General features: G+C 47.3%; 1 protein-coding gene across 2 annotated transcripts in view; it reads right to left on the bottom strand.

Moving 5' to 3' along the window:
- The window catches only part of Tenm2 (teneurin transmembrane protein 2), a 670,345-nt gene that overhangs the window by 17,977 nt on the left and 632,919 nt on the right, over positions 1–19,449 (bottom strand). For both annotated transcript variants that reach the window (XM_055604663.1, XM_055604662.1), the window contains 3 exons: positions 17,234–18,108; positions 12,773–12,948; positions 10,964–11,199 (listed from right to left, as the gene is read on the bottom strand). In XM_055604663.1, coding sequence (XP_055460638.1) covers positions 10,964–11,199; positions 12,773–12,948; positions 17,234–18,108 — 1,287 coding nt within the window. The remainder of the gene's footprint in view (positions 1–10,963; positions 11,200–12,772; positions 12,949–17,233; positions 18,109–19,449) is intronic.

Here is a 19,449-nt window from a genome sequence, read left to right on the forward strand (position 1 = left end):
CACACACACACACACACACACACACACACACACACACACACACACACACAGCAGTGAAGCAATAGTGTTGTTCTGAACTTCGGCTTGACTTATCTCATGAGCTACGTTCCATTTGACCAGCTCCACTGCTTCCTGGGTGGGCTGAAGTGTAGAAAGCAGAGGGGGCCAGTAAGGAATTCTGTTCTGCAACTTCTGGGGAGACTGAGAGTAATAATGTTGGCACTACAGGGACCTGTATTCTGGAGGAAAAGCTTTATGCACAGGTAAAGAACTTCATTTTCAAGCTTTCTGTGGGGGAAAGGAGCAACCTACGAAGAGTAAATGGTAGTTGGGGAGCAATCCCTTGAAAGAAAGCTGACTCAGCTGAGAAGTGAGTCAGCTGAGGCAGCTTTTGCTCTTCCCACATTCTGTTTTTCCTAAGTGAAATGTGGATGGAATGACTGGTACCTTAGCATTCACCTTATGAACATGAGTTTTATTTATTTATTTATTTATTTATTTATTTATTTATCTATTTATTTATTTATTTATTTATTTATGTATTTATTTTTGAGACAGAATTTCCTACTATAGCCCAGGCTGGCCTGGACATTACTTCTATAGGCAGCCTCAAACTTGCAGCATCCTTCTGCCTCAGTCTCCCAAGCGTTGGCATCACAAGTATGAGCTACCTTGAGGTGATTTTTGAGGCTGGAACCTCTAATATGATGGTTCAAACAGGAAAAGCTAGCCTAGACCCCTGCTGACCCAGGCATCTTCATCAGTTGCCCACATGAACATGAATGGGCTTTGTCATAAGAAAACACAAACCTGTATCTTACACAAGGTTCCGTTACTTCTTTTAGCTTTTGTTATTTTACACGTATGAGCCTTTTAGAATTTGATTTATCTCTATTTTGATATGCATAGGTGTTTTGCCTGCACGTATGTCTGTGTGAGATGTCTTATATCCTGGAACTGGAGTTATAGACAGTTGTGAACTGCTCTGTGGATGCTGGGAATTGAACCTGGGTCCTCTGAAAAAGCCAATGTTCTCAATTACTGAGCGCAAACCCTAGTGCTAGATTTTTTTTTTTTTTTGAGACAGGGTTTCTCTGTGTAGCCCTGGAAGTCCTAGAACTCACCAGGCTGGCCTTGAACTCAGAGAACCACCTGGCTCTGCCTCCTAAGTGCTGGGATTAAAGGTGTGTGTCACCAACACCCGGCCATGTATGGGTGTTTTGTCTGCACGTTTTTCTGTGAACCACGTGTGTGCAGTGCCCATGAAGGCCAGAAGAGGGTGCTGTATCTCCTGGGATGGGAGTTGTGTGCCCCCATGCGGGCTGGGAATTAAGCCCAGATCTTCTGGAAGCACAGCCCATGCTCTTCACCACTGAACCATCATCTCTCCAGCTCCAAGCCTGTGTTACTTCTAGTTTCTGTCACTAGCATTTGAAAATATTGTATAATGCCCTAATACTTTAATAGGTATAGTGTTAGTACTTTATGTGATCCACATAATTTCCATCCCTTCTCTCTGTGTTTGTGTTTATGTGTGTAGGGACATATGTATGGAGGCCAGACACCGGGCGAGACAGGCTCTCTCAGGGTCTCACCCATTTGGCTAGACTTGCTGGCAAGCAAACCCAGGGTGCTGTCCCCCTTCCCAGCACTGGGATTAGAGGTACGCACTGCACCCAGATTTTAAGTGGGTGCTGGGGGTCAAACTCAGGCCCTCATGCTCGAATGGCAAGAACCTTATCAAACAAGGTATCTCTTCAGTCCCTAGGAACATAGTGATGACTGAGCTGGGAGGGGTGGCTTCCATAGCTGCACAAGCCGATTAAACCCAGGACACCCAGGTGTCCCAGGTCCTGGCTGTCTCCATGGACTCCACCCCAAGAGGAGAGGGCTAAATGTGAGCAGACAGTGATGGGACAGGAACCACGTTGGGGAGGTGTGGGATGTGAAAGGGTCCCAGCAGTTTAAGGGGGCTGTTCCTGTGAACAGATTTGCAGCGCTTGGAAAAAGGGTCTGGGAGCCAAAGCGAGAGGGAGGCTTACTGTTTGTTAAGACATCCAAGACTCGATGCTGTCAGAATTCTTGGGAACAGGGTTACAAGTCAGTCATCACTTCAGAGCAAAGCTCAGGAGGCTGGGACTCACTACCCCACTACCCGGGGAAGACATTTTGAAAAAAACAAAACAAACAAAAAAAAAAACAAAAAAAACAAACCACTGGCCAGTGTTAACTTTGAAAATGTGAAATTTCTATTAAACGCCCAACCCTTCTCATAATTAAATGTAATAAATTCACTGAGAGCCCCACCAAAGAGTCCAGGTCAGTTGCGTAATCTAAATAAAAACATTTAATTCTAAGGGCATTGTCCACAAGGAGGGTGCTCGGGCGGTGGGGTGTGAGACAGGGGAGCGTCCGCCCGGCATGCTCAACTTTCTGTGGGGGCCTGCCCCCCAGTTTAGAGCATGCAAGGGCTTTAATTTAGCCACACTGTTCTCTTATTCCAAATTAAATTACCCGACTCGCAATATTTAAATTAACCTTGAGGCTTCCTGGAGAACATAAAAGTTATTTTGAATTATTTTCACTGCCAGGATCAGCACAATTCCCTTCTCAGCCGGCTCGGCAGGCATTCAGCGATAGAGAAACCAATTTTTAAATTAATACAATTTTGTGTTTGTAAGGAAGCCATTATTTTTAATTATCGGGCGTTTTCCTCAGCCTAGCTTCCCCAGTTAATAAAACTCAGCTATTTAGCATGGTTTTTATTTTTGCAGAGGGCAGATTTGGGGAAATAGTTTCCCCTCTGGGATTTTCCCCCAGCGTGTTTTGATCTCACGAAGTGCATGCCTGTCACAGGAAGGCTCATAAAAAACCCCAAGAAAAGGAAACACTGTCGTCAAAATGGCCCTGCTGGGCCCATCATGGGTGACTCTAACTCAGCTCTAGGGGCAACAGGAGTGTGTGATCTGAGAAACACAAAGGAGGAAATTACACTGTGCTAGCCCTCTCCCAGGAAATGGAACGGTAACACAGCAGGGCAGATTTCAGCTAGACACACAGAAGACAGGCAGTTGGCTCCTGGGATGGGAAACCCAAGGAGATGAGCGAGGGAGGTTGTGAGAGTCTGCAGTGATTAAAAGCGGACATGCCTGCCTTTGGGTTCAGCTATTCACAGGAAAAGCCTGGCTAGGTGACATTCTCATTCCCTTTCTGGGTCAGTCCTTGGGGACTTAAAAGCACCCATCCCCAGTTGCCACTGAATAAGACCATATGCCACAGGGGGAATCAGCGTTTGTGCAGACAAAACAAGTTGGTATAAATTTAATATTAGCTTAAATAATGCATCATTAGAGGGGAGAGCCTCTGTAAACACATTAAATAATGGATTCTCCGAGCAAACATTATTTTTGGATGACTGGCTCTTTTGGGTGGTGATGGGGGAAGTGGGGAAGGAAAAGGTCCAAATCTTCTTCTTCTTTTTTTAATTAAAACAAAAAGATTTATTTATTTATACAGTATTCTGCCTACCTGTGTGCCTGCAGGCCAGAAGAGGGTGCCAGATCTCGTTATGGTTGTCAACTATCACATGGTTGCTAGGACTTGAACTCAGGACCTTTGGAAGAAGAGTCAGTGCTCTTGACCTCTGAGCCAACTCTCCATCCCCAAGATCCAAGTCTTGAGCCATGGCTTGACACTGTGCCATTACAAAGCCACATCTTTACTGACCATGCCTCAGTTTCCCATTTCTGATAATCTGCAAGGCCCTGGTGAAGAAATCCTCTGCCTTAGAATTCCATGTCCCTGGGGACCATGCATGAGGAAGGAGGTTGGAACGGGATAAGTGCATGAGCTCTGTTAACTCTGACCATCTAAAGCACCACTATGGAAAATCAAGACTAGAAAATGTGATTTAGGTCATCGGTGAGCATCAGTCATTTGAAGGGCTCCAAGGAACAGTCGGAGTCATTCTGGAAGGTCCTCCCAACTTAGAACAAAGGCAGAGGAAGAAGAGAGGGACTTTTCGTGACATCATCTCGCAATTCCTTTCATTCATGCATGCATTCATTCACTCATGCGTGCATGCATGTATGCATTCAATATCTGCCGAGTACCTACTGTGTGCTTGCTACTGTGACAGGCACTATAGTAGACAGAGCCAGGGAACTTTCTCACGACAACAGAGGCGGATGAACTCCGGAGGAGAATCAGTGCAGCGATGAGAGTGAATGCCAGCAAGCAAGTGCAGAGCAGGGGTGGGGCCTGGAGCCAGCACAGGGGCTGACCAAGAATTTCCCAGAGAACGCGTAGGGACACAGGCAGGACAAGCGAGGCTCAGACAGTCCTCTGCATCTCTGCTAGATACTGTACAGGCTGCTGTGTCTCACAGATCCTTACCATAGCCAAGGCTAATCCAAAGGCCCTTCCCAATCCCCTCAGCTAGTCTACTCCATCCACACTGCCCTTTTTTTTTTTTTTTTTTTTTTTTTTTCTGTTCAGGATTCTTGGAACCTTGCCTCCACAAATTCAGGGCCTCGGAACATGCAAGGATCTTAGTCTACATGGCTTTTCTTCCACCCCAGGCCAGAAAAATCCCCATTTATTCTTCATTTGGGTTTCAGCTCAAATGTAATTTTTCTCAGAGTAGCCTTAACTTACCCATTCTTGTCCCCATTCTTTTTATTTTAATTTAATTTTTTAATTTTAATTTTTCAAGACATGGTTTCTCTGTGTATCCCTGGCTGTCCTGGACTCACTTTGTAGACCAGGCTGGCCTTGAACTCACAGAGATCTACTGCCTCTGCCTCTCTGAGTGTGCACCACCATGCCCAGTTATTTATTTACTTTAAAAAAAAATTATTTACCTTTATTTTAAGTGCATTGGTGTTTTGTCTGCATGTGATAGTTTCAGATCTTAGAGTTATAGACAGTTGTGAGTTGCCATGTGGTGCTGGGATTTGAACCTGGGTTCTCTGGAAGAACAGTCAGCGCCCTTAACCACTGAGCCATCTCTCCAGGCCCCCTATTCCCCATTCTTAACCTAGGCTTTTTCTTCAGAGCATCACCACAGTTTCTTTATATGCTATTTATTTTTTATCATTGCTTGTGTTGCTTTGCTGACACTTAAGGTGTTTTTCGTTTTTGATTTTCTTTTTAACACTTCTCTCCACACCATCCTAAATGCTTGTGTACGTGTACTTGTGATCCTAGCACTTGGGAGATGGTAAGACTGAAAGTTTAAAGCCAGCCTGGGCTACACAGCAAGGCCCTGTCTTAAAGAACAACAATAAAACAGTGCCTCACCCCTGACACTTACTGGGTCCACACACTCATGGGTACGGGGCCATGCCAGAGCCGTGCTGCAGCCACACAGTATTGGCTAAGAATGTATACAGCGCTGGCTGCCATTTCCCACCCTGGACATCCCAAATCTACTTTCCTGCCTTCTACCCTATTCTCCCTTCTCTGTTTCCTGCCTTGCATTCTCATTCTGCTAGGTCCAGATGCCCCTCCCCTCCCCCCAGCTCACTCAGCCCTGTCCCCTCACCCATGAGAGAATGGGGACAGAGAGAAAGTGGCAGCTTGGAGATTGCAGTCTGAGACTGGAAGTGGGTACTCTACAAATTCCCCTTTCTTCTTCCCCAAATAAAGTTGGCTCTAGGAAAACAAACAAACAAATAAAGAAACAACCCACCAGCAAGGGAGCTAGAGATATGGCTCGGTGGTTAAGAGTGTGGATTAATTTTGTAGAGGACCTGGGTTGAGTTCCCAGTATCCTGTTGGGCAGCTCACAACTGCCTGTAACTCCAGCTTTAGGGAATCTAATACCTCCTGGACTCTGAGGTATGTGCTCTGCCTCATATAGACATAATTGAAAACAAATCTTTAAACCAGCAACAACAAAAGACTTTCTAATACAATACATTGTCCAAAAGTGAAGTACTGTTTGCTTAAGAGAATTCAAGGTTTAATGTGAGCACAGAGGCTTGTCTTCTAATTATGTATAATTCAAACTAATATTCACACTCAAGGTGCTGCAAACTGTTCTGGATGCATTAGGCATGCTCTCAAGGTCATATAGGGTCTTGTCTGTTTTGGTCACATGAACACACTGAGTGGTTAGTAACTGTGTCAAGACTAAACGCCGGATAGGTAAAGAGTGAATGCACCATGGCATGAAGGACAGGATCCAGGCTTTCAAGGCGATAGATGCCTGTTAACAGACATGCCTGGGCAGGCTCTACACAGAACTGAGTTCAGGATGGCATGATCATGGGCACGTATACATGCTTACACCCACCTTCCTCCTAACACACTGTGATACGCTACATAAGTAAAAGTAATTCACGCCAGTGTGTAACGGTGGCATCCTGCTAATTATATGGAAACCAAAACAAAATTACTAACTCCCACTTTATATTGGAATGCTGATAACTGATACCAGCATCACAATGGAAGATTATCTTGGAAGCAATTTTTCTTTTGTTCTGATACCCACCTGTGTAGCTGTTTCTTGCATTTGCAATCTCTATGTAAATCACAATCAAGGAGAAATACCCTAGTGTCACATGCCTTCGTTTTCAGAGAGAATCAGGTACAAATCCACGTTAGGAGAGAGAAGAGGTTTTAAATCATAGTAGAAGGGCTCATTTTCAAGTCCCCTCTCCCAGAAGCCTAGGAGTGGGTGGGGGAGACAGGCTTCTGGTTTGCCTTGTGGCCAGGCTCTGGAGGGATGGAAGACAGAATAAATTTCCTCCCCACTCTCTCCAGCTTAGTAGCCCTTCCTTTGTGCTTTTGGTATAAGACCCTTTTTTTCCAAACCTTCTATGGTCTACATGATTCCCTTACAACAGTCAGGTTTAGAAATGTGACCCGGGCTTGGCCAAACATAGGTCTCCATCTCCCTAAACTGTGACTGGAGCAGGGAGGTGAACTCCACCCATGCCAGGGCCGGTCTCAGTCCCACCATGGGAAGGCAGAGTTTCTGTTCCCTGGTTTTACTAAGCTGAGAGGATGTAAGATTTTGGCTAAGTCTTCTTGACCCCCCAGTATGAAGCCTACTGTATCAGAAAATTAGACCAACTGCCAAGGTGAATACTGCGGGGAGAGGGAAGGGGGCTATGAGAAAGAGAAGAAAGCGATGTTAACTTCAGTGACGTCTTGGAGTCTCTACTGCCAGCTGCTCCCTTGCGGTGTCCCACCGTGCAACACAGCGCATGACCGTTTTCTACCTTCAAGGTGGAGCCTAAAGAGGACGTTTATCATGTCTTCCCACAAGACACGGGCCACCAGTACTGTGAGGCGGCATGGTCCCCGTGTTCATGCAGCTGAGAGCTGCTGCGAAGCAGCTGTTTTCTGAGACGCCAGAGGGAATAGTGAGGTGTGGAGGAAAGCAACAGGAAGTACCCTTTCAAGAAAGAGACAAGCCTTTGGGGCGAGGGATATGATGGAACTCTGGCCTTGCTCGACCCCAGGGAACATGGGACCAACTGATCCTTCCAGTACTCACTGCCAGTATCACATGTTCCCAGTCTAAAAGGAAGAAGGTTTGGCTCTTTCATTGGCTAAGGGATATTTCTGGTAGGAGATCTGTGACAAGACAGGTCACCAGGACAGCTTAGGACTTCACTGTCTGTTCTGTTAAAGCCAAGTTCTTTTGCTGGGAATTTTGGACACCTCTCAACACTGGACCTCACAGCCCCCAAGTGGTCAGACTTGTAGGAGCTGGCTGGTGCTGGGAAGAGGCCAGTCCATCTGGGTTAGCGTGTGACACCGCCAGTTGCTACCCTAGCGCTCCTGAGACTCAGTCCACATGCTGTGCTGGGGGTACAACCTATGCCATGGCTGTGACCAGCTAGATCTTCAACTTCCTCCCTGGCCTCTTTATCTTAAAAGGCAGGGCTGGGGTCGCACTGCCTCCCACACCTATTCTGGCTTTTAGTGTCTGGCCTCTCTCCATCAGCTAGCTCAGAGTCTGGCACAGCCTTTCTGGTCTACACGATCACGTGGAAGGCCTCTTGGAAGTCAGCACTGCACGGCAGCCAGGCTTGCTGCCAAATCCTATTAATCATGTGTGTTGCAATTCTCTCAGGCCTCTCCCTCTTCTCTCTCTTTTTCCCCTGCTGGAGACCAGTTTCTAGTTTGCATTACTGTAACAGCTCTGAGCCATCCCTCTCCTCCTGTCTGGTCTCCTCCTCGTCTGTCTTCCTCTGCACTCAGGGAAGCTGGAGAGATCTTTCTAATCCACGCTTCCCCACACATCACTCTGCTAATTAAGCCCTGGGACAACTCTCCATGGCTCTCAGGATAAATACCGGCCTGGTATAATACTCCCTTCCATGCGGCCCTGGCCACTTTCTCTCAGGCCTCACGAGTTTTGGAGGTTTTCTGAACTGGAGACCTCTACCCCAGGATCCTGGCCTCTTTGAGGGCGTCTTTCTCTGTCTGGAAATTTCTTTCCCATTATCTGTGCCTGGCTAATGCCTGCTGCTCTGTAGAACTGACCCCGACTTCCCCGCAGCACCCCCTGGTCTCTTGTCAAACTTGTGACCTGATTTGGGTTCCCGAAATCTTCTTTTGGTTTTTTTTCCCTGGTAATCAGAAAAGTCATTTTCCAAGCTTCCTGGGGGTTAACCTAACTGTTCTCTTCTGGGCGCAGGGAATGAACGCATGTCATATTCATGCTAGCTCACCAAGCTCCCTTGAGCTGTTGAAACTCTCCCTCTTCTATAGAAGCTTCAGGGGCTATGTGTGCTTGATTTAGTGGGATACCAACTCGGAGCAACTGGGTATAGCCATCATGAAGAATTGCTGTGTGGCTCACTTGGATTGTGATGAGTGAAGCTTCTGAAACTTCAGGGCCTATCTGTGACCCGGGCCGTGTATTACTGCTCCTGACTGATACAGTATGTGATCCTTTCCTGGTGGTACTGGCTTAACACCGTGACACTCGCAATGTCTTTGTCACCAGACCTCAAGCTCCCTTGGCAGAAGGACTCTGCTTTTCCTTTTCTCTAACCTGCATGTTCCATGGTGTTAGACAAAGACAGACACTCAGTAAACCCTTCCCTAAACGGATCAAAGATGCTCGGGCCTATCGGGTGTCAGAAAAGGAGTGAAAAGAGATGGCAAGGCTTGCCGTGGGGAGAGAAGTCCAGACCTTTCTGGACTGAGATGGACGGCTTGCCGTGGCTGCCGACAAATGTTGCTGCAACATTCCTATAAGGAACTCATGAAGTACAGAAGGGAAGGCCACCCAAGGTCCCTGAATCCACACTGCACTCAGTACCTTCCCCCCACCTTTCTTCCAGCGCTCCCCCCCACCCCCCACCGTTTCCAGGAGTTTCTTTTATTTCATTCACTAAACAGTTTATGAACTGAATTAAAACAAATGAGATGCAAATAAATTCCAGGCTTTCTCCCTCATTTTCAAATTACATTTTCAGTCCACTCAACCTGTTATAATCTCATAGTGATTTTCATTTAAGAGAGCTAAATGGATATGTGATTATTGTTACAGGAACAAACACCAGACAATTAAATGTTGAGGTGTTGATAGATAAAACTGTGTTTTGATTTGCATAAACATGATGCCAGCAAGTCTAACCCTGGAAGAAACTCAGTTAGAAGACTTGCGTGCCTAACTTCTGTTAATTACCACAAGTACCATTATTAAGAATTTTAATATTCAGAGTTGAGATTATTGCCATTTTATTTTAGGGCCACATTTATCTTTATTTTGAAAACTTAGTCAAAATGCATAACTAATTTATCAAGGAAAAGGCACGATTACTACTTATAATCAACTTCTACAGTGCAGCATATCAAAAATCAATTACACAGCCCTGAATCCAGTCATTAAGGATTTAGCCACTAATCTCATTCCATTTTTGTCTTTAGGAAGATACCGCAGCTTGCAACTTTGCAGATATCAGCAGAGGAAGAAAAACATGGGAGTCTGCTGATAACCTAATGTGGGGAATTAAACTCCAGCCAGACAAAGGCAGAATCTTAATACGGAGCGGCCTGCCTCTTCAGAGAGGTCACCTGGCTGGCTGGGTTTCAGAAGTGATGACCCAAGTTTGGCAGGTGCTCAGTCTTCCGCTCCCAGGGATCCGAAAGCATTGTTTGGACTTTGCCTTGTTCTGTGCCTGACTGTCTTCCTAGGACCTCTCTTGACCTGCAATTACCTTAGGTCTTTATTAGTCGACTCCCTGCCTGTCTCCCCTTTTGTGCCCCTTGCCCCTGGATGAGAGTGCTGGGGCTCTGCTTGTGTGACATCTACCTTAAGGACCAGCACAGGGCCCGTCTCTAAGTGCTCAGTAAACACGCTTCAGGTATGATGAAGACTGAGCTTTCTGGTGCTCATCTCCTCATCCTGGGAGAAGCGTTGTCACCACCCTAGAAGTAGGTCCCTCTGTGTGACAAGAACTGACAGGATCAGGGTCCAGAGTGCTCTCTCTATCATCTAAACAGGAAGACGTGTGGAACTGTGGCTAAGGATACTGGCCAGTGAATAAGACAGAAAGGTGGACCTGCGGTCAAACCCTGGCTTAGCCTGGAGTTTTTGCTATAATGTCCTGACGTTTAATTAGCTTCCTTGTTTCTCATCTGAGAACTGGGAGTGAGAGCAATGATCCCCAAAAGCTACCGAAAAAATTACAGTAATGCAAATAAGGTGTTTAACTTAGCGTCCATAGCATGGACATCCTCAATAGGTGTGTCTCAGTTAGTTTTTGTACACATGTCCTCAATAAGTGTGCTTTCAAAGATATAAGTTTGACCACCCGGTCAAAACTTTCTGCTTTTTTTTTTTAAACTTCCTCTTGGAATACCTCCCTGATTGCTCAGGCTGGCTGACATCTTACTTTTTGACCACACAGTGGTCTAACATCCCCTCTGCATGGGAGGAAGGGGCCCGGCTCCCTCCAAAGTGTGTGGCAGGGACCGTCTTAGAGCCACTTACCCGGAGCTTCCTCCCAAAGATGGTGACTTTGCCTTTAATCTGTTCCTTCCTCAGGCGCCACTCAATGGAGTTCAGGCCGTTCTCCATGGGCAGTGAGATGTTACAGCGCCCGATGGTGGGGGTGATGGTGCCGGCGAGGACGTGGGGCTCACTGTGGAAGCTGACAGCCATGCCGTTGGCGTACATCACCCGCAGGGTCCCGTTATTGCAGAGCTGGTAGCTGTTTCGCACTTGATCTGGAAGGATGTTGGTGGGGGTGGGGGTGGAGAGAGAGAAATTATCCACTCGATTAGTCAGGAGAGAATAGAACCCCTATTTTTACAGGTTTCCATGGTGCTTTGCAGCTGTCAGTCTGAGGCTGCCTTCAATTAGCACACACACAATGGGAAGGTGAGTAGCGGAGATGCTACTGATCCATGGGAAGGAAAACATTATTAATATGTGGCACTCCAGAAATAATTATGCCGTGGTATTTTTCTTTTACTCACTGAAGACTATTAATAGCACATTTAAACATTTAAAGATGTCTATTGCCTACACAATTTGTGTCAATCAAATCCCTGAACTTTAACATATATATTTTAGCTTATATATATATATATATATATATATATATAAAAATAAATGAAAGGCAAACTACTTCCATTTTTCCTCCCCTCTGGCCTATCATCTAACCCAAGGTTGATGCTCTAACCACAGGTCAGATGCACTGCAAAGCAAGTCCAGCATTCATCAGTACAGTGAAGAGAAAGAGCTACATTCCCTCTTTTCATGGCATCATTGCTGCCTGTATCATGATGTTACCAAAGAACTTGGGAAACGCACACAGTGTGAGGTAGATGGAGACAGTAGGGGCTGATAATGGGTGTTTATCTTCCTGAATAGAATCTACACCAGTCAATCAGACTCCTGACCTTTCCCTGTATCAAAGAATCACATGCAGGAGCCTGCTTTCATAGGCACACTGTTTCCTCATCATCCGGGTGAGGAAGCCAGTCTGGGCTAGCCTCTGAGGTGCCAGCTTTGGGGAAGTGAGCAAGGGTGTACCTGTCACTCAGTGACTCCGGCCATCATACAGAAGGACAGAATCTACATCATTAATCATCTGGCGGAGCAGAAATAGAGCCATTGAAACAGGCTTTGCCGAGGGATAATAGTCTAGAAATGTCATCATTTATCTGCCGAGACGACACTTTTATCCTCTGACAACTGGCTAGCCCACCGACATTATATCTTAATTAAAAGAAAAAAATTAATCTGCAAAATGCTGTTACTTGCCAGCCCCTGAGCTTGCCCTGGACTTCATACAACAAAAACAACGGGTGGTCAGAGACCTTGGGGATCCGGGTCCAGGCAGGAGATTGCTCAAGAGCTTGGATTCCAGGCCAAGTCAACTCAATAAAAGCATGTTTGCAAGAGAGAATCAGACTGAAACGATGAAAACAAAATTCGGTGGTGGCCCTGGAGAACAAACTGTATTTGTGACATGGGCTATATTTTTAGAGGATGAAGGAAAAAATAAAAGGTAAGAAACAGGAAGAAAGTTGTTGGGGATAAAAATCAGATGTTTTCAGATATGTTGATTTTTTCCAGGTAACTAAACCTTTGGTAAGAAGGTATGGCATTTCCCTGAATCTGAGAGATTTACTTTTATTTTATTTTCTTTTTCCATGGGACTGTTTTCTGGCAGAGTGGGTTTGCTGTAGACATTTGAGTAAGACAGAAAGCAGAGGAATGTTCTGGATGTTTTGATGTCTTCTCAGGAGAGGGATTTCTGGCTCTGGAGCTGGGGATGAGCTCAGCGCATACCTTGTACCACTGTGTAGGAGGCCTCCACTGAAGAGAGGTTGGTGATCACAGTGACGTCGTCATCACGGTTAGAGTTCTCAATGTCAATGGTGATGGATTTCTCCATCTCCCTGTGCAGGCTGGTCACCACGCCTGTGGGGCGTGTCACGTTGGTCAGACGGCCCTCATGGTCATAGCTGGAAGAAAGAAATGCCAGTTGGAAGCACATCCTCCAGAAAACTTCCTTGACATTCAGACCCTTAGGAAGTCCAGACCTACCGGGGCTGAGGAGGAGAGACCGGAGGGTAGAGGTCACCGGGTGGTGCTCTACACTGAAGCCCTGCAGCAACCCAAACCTCAGCCTGCCCCGAGGAACAACGCTGTGGCTTTCTTGTGCTCGTTGATGTCACCGATTTCAGCTCAGGGGAAAGCTGTCTGCCAGTCTCAGGCAGGGTGTGCTTAACTACCCCTTCCTGACCTGGTGGGAAGAGCTACTTCAGAGCACCCTCTGTTGCCTTTTTATGTGTCTTGCAGAACTACCAAGTCAGCGCTTCCCAAGTATCCACTCCATCGCGTCTTGTCTCTGCTGAGAAAGCCACCGTACACTTACGTAGTTATAAGTGTGTGTTGTACCCATGCCCATGAAAGCCAGAAGCGAACATAAGACCCTCTAGAACTGGAGTTACACGCAGTTGTCAGAAGCCCAATGTGGGTGCTGGGAACTGGACTTGAGTTCTCCAGAAGGGCAGTGAGTGCTCTTAATTACCGAGACATTTCTCTAGCTCTTAAGCCACACTGTTTCTCCTACTGGTTGTTCACACAATCCAAACAGAAGCTGGCATTTGAGACTGTGCAAGCCTTAGTCTTTTGCAGGGGTACCACCTCATTCTACTCATCGCCTTGTAGACCTCTCAAGTCAGCCTGGACCAAATGCTACCTCTATGTCCTTGCTAAAGCCCTACAAACCTAGCTTGGTCATGTAGTCCCAAACCAACCAAGCTCATGGACCCTAGACTGCTGGGAGACTCCCTGGACTCAACTGTCCTCACTATCCGTGTCTGACCATGCTATGATCACATTTGTTGCCTGCAAATTCCCTGAAGAGAGTTCTTTATGCATATATATTGTCTTCACCCTTTCTCAGCAGGTGGGGCTGGCTTTGCTATGTCCACAATGGAAAGCATTTGCCCTCACTAGAAGACCACTCACTGCTTTTAGACTCCTCTGACCTTAGGCGAGGAAAATGGCTCTCCCCACAGTTTGCATCTGGAAAAAGCCTCTGTGTGCTCCTGCATGGGCCCTCGCCCTCAGGAGAGATGGAGAAAGGGATAGAGCAATGAAGCCTTTGCTTAGAGAATGAAAAAGGACACACAGTTGGACCTCTGGCAGGAGGAGGGCCTCCTTCTGAACTGGGGAGAGGAAGCCAGTTGGCAGGTTCTGAGTGATGGGTCCTGGAGCTCGGATAGTACATGGGAAGGGTGTTCTTCATGGAGGAGCCCACGGGGAAGCAGTGGGAAAAATTAGTGATTAAGCATGTGAGCTGGGAAACCTGTGCTGGAGACCTGGGTTGGTCTTGGGGTGACCTGGGAAGTGCTATGTTTAGGGAAGAGAGGAAACAGCCACACCGTGTGGATGCTAAGCTGCATGGCCAGCGGGGTAAAGGTGGTTGAGGGTGACAGGAAGCTAGGGAGGGTCCAGCCTCCTGTCTCTGTCCTATCCCCTCCCTAGGGTAGTGTGCAGTGGAAATCCAGGCAGCACCTTCCCTGCAGAAGCTTGATGCTGTAAGTACAGAGGGTACCCAGGCCTTCCAAGCCAAAGGAGATCCCTTTGTTTGTATGTGTGTGTGCGTTTTTCCCATACTAAAACAGTGGTTTCTCAGATGGGAGTCCAGAGATCCTCTTTACACAAGTGACAAATTAGAACTATACTGAAGGATCAGTGATTAAAGATTATTAAATAATTACCTATACAGAAGACAGAAACCTAGGCGGCTGTCAAAATGAACAGTGTGTATTCCTATTTATTGGCACATGCGTCTGTGTGCACCAGCACACACAGAAACAGAGTTGAGTGGAAAAGAGAACAAAGAACCCTCCCCTCCTAGCATGTGAGTTTGTAAATGTAGACAAGCATCCCTGAAAAAAATACACATATAAATATTAATGGTATTTTTCTGCGTGGGGTTTTGACTAATTTTTCGCTTCTTCTTTGGATATTCTTGTATCTTAGCAATTGTAGCTTCCTTTCATAGTTTAGAAGCAGAAAGCATATGAAAGTACGAAAGTGGTGAGATGGTATTAATGTTGGGGTGTCTTGCACAGCACTCGCCTGCAGAGGTTCACAGAGCGGGGACTGTGCTGAGTGCTTCCTCTGGAACCTGAGTAGGATCTGAAGTCCAGTCCTGTGAAGTCCCAGGACACCTGTAATGGGTCGGCTGCCATCCATGCTTCTGAGAGGAGGAAATAGAGTTTCCCCTCTGGGGGAAGCAGTGGAGAGGGAGCACTGGGGGAGGTGGCAGACACCTCACAGGCGTGGGGAGAAGGCAGGCTCTCTGGCTTGCAGACTGACTCTCTTGGGGGGGGGGGGTGCAACTGCCTAATACTTCACTTGTTTTCCCCGTGACAGACGTGCAGATTCAGCTCTTTGTGCAGAAACCTCCCTGCCTCCAGGAGTAAGAGCTGTAATTGCCAGCAACGGGGCCTCAGGGTTAAGCCAACAGACTTGGTAGGACCTTTGTGGCAGGACCTTTGTGGCCAAGGGGCCTTTGACCTCTTTATAGTCAGTAGACATTCACCAAACACCTCCACGTAAACGGCTGGTGTGAGCAATGGGGGTGGGGATGAGAAGGGAATGGGCAAAATTCCATGCCTCGTGCCGATGCAAAGAGAAAGATAAATGAAGGATGTTCTTCCTTACTCTGGGAATGTGGCAGCATGGGAGGATCCCCAAAGCGCAATTCCTACATCTCTGTTTTGACTGGAACTCCAAAAGCTACCTTCTAAGACAGTGAAATGTAACTTCTGTGGAGTGGCTCATTCCGGCTTGGAAGACGGCAGACCTGCCGTTTCTAGAACATAACCGCTGAGCTTCATTCTGAGGGAAGTCAGCATCTAGACCGTGTGATACAGGCTGTTTCCCTACTGGGTGGATTTGGAGGAGGAGTTGGCCACAACTGCAAGGCACACATCACAGCTCACAGATCTGGACCCATAGAAGTGGGAATGGTGAGAGTACAAAGCAAAGCACGCATAAGACTCAAAGTGCAAACCAAACCGACAGAGAGAAGCATCCGGGAGGTGTGTGTGTTAAAGCCTTAAATCGAACGTGCTGAGAACTAAAGGTGACACACGGATGGTCCCTGTAGAGGAAAAGAGCATTGGCTGGTGAAGTGTGATCAGGTGCCAGCACCTTGAAGGATGTGAGGCTGCTCAGAAATCCCCATAGAGAGCTTAGTTATCCCCAAGAGGGAAGTCGGGGCCAGGCAAGCAATTCTGCAATGCAGGAAAGCTCCAGCAGGTGGCGACAGCTTCCTTTGCATTCTCCCAAACCCACAGGCTTTCTGACAAACAGAAAGCGAACATTGTTGATTTAAGGGTGATCAAGAATAAAGTCTTATTTTCTTGTCCCTCCCACCCCCATCTCTCTGTGGTATCCCCTCCCTAACTTACTAAATTCTCAGCTAGCAGCAACACCGAGATAGAAAGCAAGTCAGGGCTCTTAATGCATAACATTCGCTCACTGCGGTGGAGAGAGCCCAGAGGCTGGTAAATTCTGTTCAGTCTCCAGCAGGTCACTGGGGACTCAGGATTAGCAGCTTCCTCCAACCAGCAGCTCTTAGGTTAATACCTGTGGCAGCAGGCTTGCTTGACCAAAGCTGCTTCAGGAGCTAGGGAAAACAGCTTCTTCTTCTTTTTTTTTTTTTTCTCCCAAAGCAAACGGTAGAACTATTAAGTATGAGATAATTGTTAGGGGAAATATGACCAGCCCTCACATCTTTTAATATACCGAGCACTTTATCTGTATTGATCTGCTTCTGCTAAGGAGGAAATTCAGAGTTTATCTACCTGTCTGTGCAATCAAGTGTGTTGCTGGACCTATTGTTAAATCACAGGGGCCCCGCTGGGACCCTGCCTCTTAGTTTCTAATTTCCGCACCCATGGCAAACATGAATAATCAGCGGGGTTAATCAGCACTTTATCTCACAGGTGCTGTGCGTGTCCAATATCCTGAGGTTTGAGCGTCAAGCAGACAACAGGAATTCCCAGTGCTGGCGGGGAGGGTGCTCAATATCACAGGCCTGATAGAGCGAATCATTTAGGAGTCAGGAGAAGGGACGTGAATACCCCGAGGCTACAAGAAGTCATTAAAGTTAGGAAGACGTGACTAGGCAATTTTTTTTTAAAAAGCAGCGCGAATGGTCCATCCGGATGCCGCTGGAGGAGAGGGAGGGCCCTACAGAGATCGGTCAAAAAGCCTACTTACTCGTAGAAAGTCGTCCACCCAGTTTCGTCGCTCTTGGTGGCCAGGAGTCCGGTGTTCCCGTCATAGGTCATGAGGCCCAGCTCCAGGCTCTGAGTGGACACAGCTTTGAGGCCCCCGTTGGTGCCCACGGTGAGGGTGATGATCTGGTTATCGGGCATGAGCAGGTGGCGGGGCATGCCGCTGCTGTCCCGGCGGATCTTCAGGGAGTTCCCGCTGTTGTCGATCAGCTCCGTGACGTCGTTGTCGGCGCTGTACGTGAAATTGTACAAGTACTCCCCCGTCACCAGGCTCACAGTGTACTGATGGATACCGTCGGCGTTGAACACGTACAGCTCCTGCTCCCCCGGAGACGCGGCCTCGTACTGGTTGAACGCATTAAGCACGGGTTTGTTTTTGCTCACCGCCCGAATCCGAATATTCCCGAGGTCTGCGATGTAGATGGTGCCGTCCGGAGCCACGGCTAAGGACGACGGGGAGTTTAAGATGGCGTCCGTGGCGTAGGCATCGTCTCCCGAATAGCAGATGCAGTTGACGTCATTCTTGCAGTCGCAGTCCGAAGCGGCCCCGGCTAGCAGGCAGATCTCCCCGTTGGTGGTAACCTGGCGCAGGCGGTTGATCTTCTTCTCGTCCGTCTCGGTGATGTAGAGCACCCCGGTGTGAGAGATGGCGATGGCACTGGCCGACTCCAGAGCGGAGTGGATGGCCAGCTTACTGAGTGAGTAGTCAATGCCGGGCACCTGGCAGTGCATGGGCCGTCCCGCAATGATGCTGACCTGGTGGTTCTCGGTGATCCGCAGGATGACGTTGTTCTCCAGAACGTAGAGGGAGTTGTCCATGGGGTTGACGGCAAGGTCTGTTGGCCACTCCAGGCGAACCTGTACATGACACGGCATTTCAGGAAAGGCCTCTAGCGCACTAATTTTATGCATCTAGGAGAAAAGACTTTAGCTATCAAAACACTTTGTGTCTGCCTGATGGGAAGAGAGCAGAAGCATTAGCTCCCCTGGAACTGGAGTTATGGATGGTTGTAAGCCACCAGGTGGGCGCTGGGACTCCCACCCAAGTCTTCTGCAAGAGGAACAAGTTCCCTTAACTGCTGAGGCATCTCTCCAGCACCAACTTAGCCTTTAAGGAGCAAGCTGTACAAGGACTGCTCATCATTGAACCATTTGCCTGAGCTGGCTGTTTATGACAGAGAAGAGGGGAGCATGTGACAAGCTCTTCCTTCAGTTTCATCTGTCCTGACTCGATCCTGCCAGCTCTGTGCACAACACTGTTTCTCAGCTTCCAGGGCTGCAGTCATCAAATGCGGTTGTACAGGTAGATAAATGCCTAAGGGACCAATGCAGTTCAGCCCACAGTCAGCTCCACCAGCCATGGGTCAGAGAAGGCTGTGTTCATTTAGAGAAGACACATTTGTCTAACTTGCAAAAAGGCAGCCATGTGGCTTGGAAGGTGGCCCTAGCCAAAGAACAGACAAAGAACAGGCTGGCTAACAAACTACAACTTGAGCTTTTGGAAAAAAGAAATGAACAGAGCCAAGTCAAATACATTCTTCCTCTGTGGAATTTGAAATAAAAATCTCGGTAGCAACTTGTCAGTTTGTTGGGGAATTTGAACTAAAATTTATAGGTTGACCAAGGGTTGAAAAGATTCTTACAGGCAGGGTGAGTGTACGCTCTGGCTTCTTTGAACAAACACTGCACATTTGAGGAGCCTGTGGTCTCTGCCACTGTAAGAGTCCTGATAAAACACACTCTTTGGAGGATGATTGAGGAGGGCTTTGCTCTAGTAACTACTACACAAAGTGGAGGTTTATATAGCGAAGATGCAATCATTCCAGATTAACAGGGAAGCTCTGATTGACATGTAACACCAAACCACACAGTCTCAAATCTTTGAGAATGGTGGAGACGAGAGATAATTACACAGCAGCCCCTACCCTATAATCTGCCACTGCTAGAGCCTGCCACCAGCGTTGCTTCTCAGAGAAGAATCACCCTCTCTGTTTCTCTCTCTCTCTCTCTCTCTCCCCCCTTTCCTCTACCCCAAGTTTGTCTTCTCTTTATTACTTCTTTCCCCCTTTCTCTCCTCCATTTCCATCTTGCATTTTTCATATGGATGTCTAGTTTACCTTGATTCTTCTCCAAAGTAACAGAGATCTGTGTTCACAGCTCATGTTCCCAACTCACACTGGAACATGTGGGAAACATGGG

This window comes from Psammomys obesus, unplaced genomic scaffold (genome assembly GCF_907164565.1).
Source record: "Psammomys obesus unplaced genomic scaffold, mPsaObe1.curated_primary_1811, whole genome shotgun sequence".
Lineage (NCBI taxonomy): Eukaryota > Metazoa > Chordata > Mammalia > Rodentia > Muridae > Psammomys > Psammomys obesus.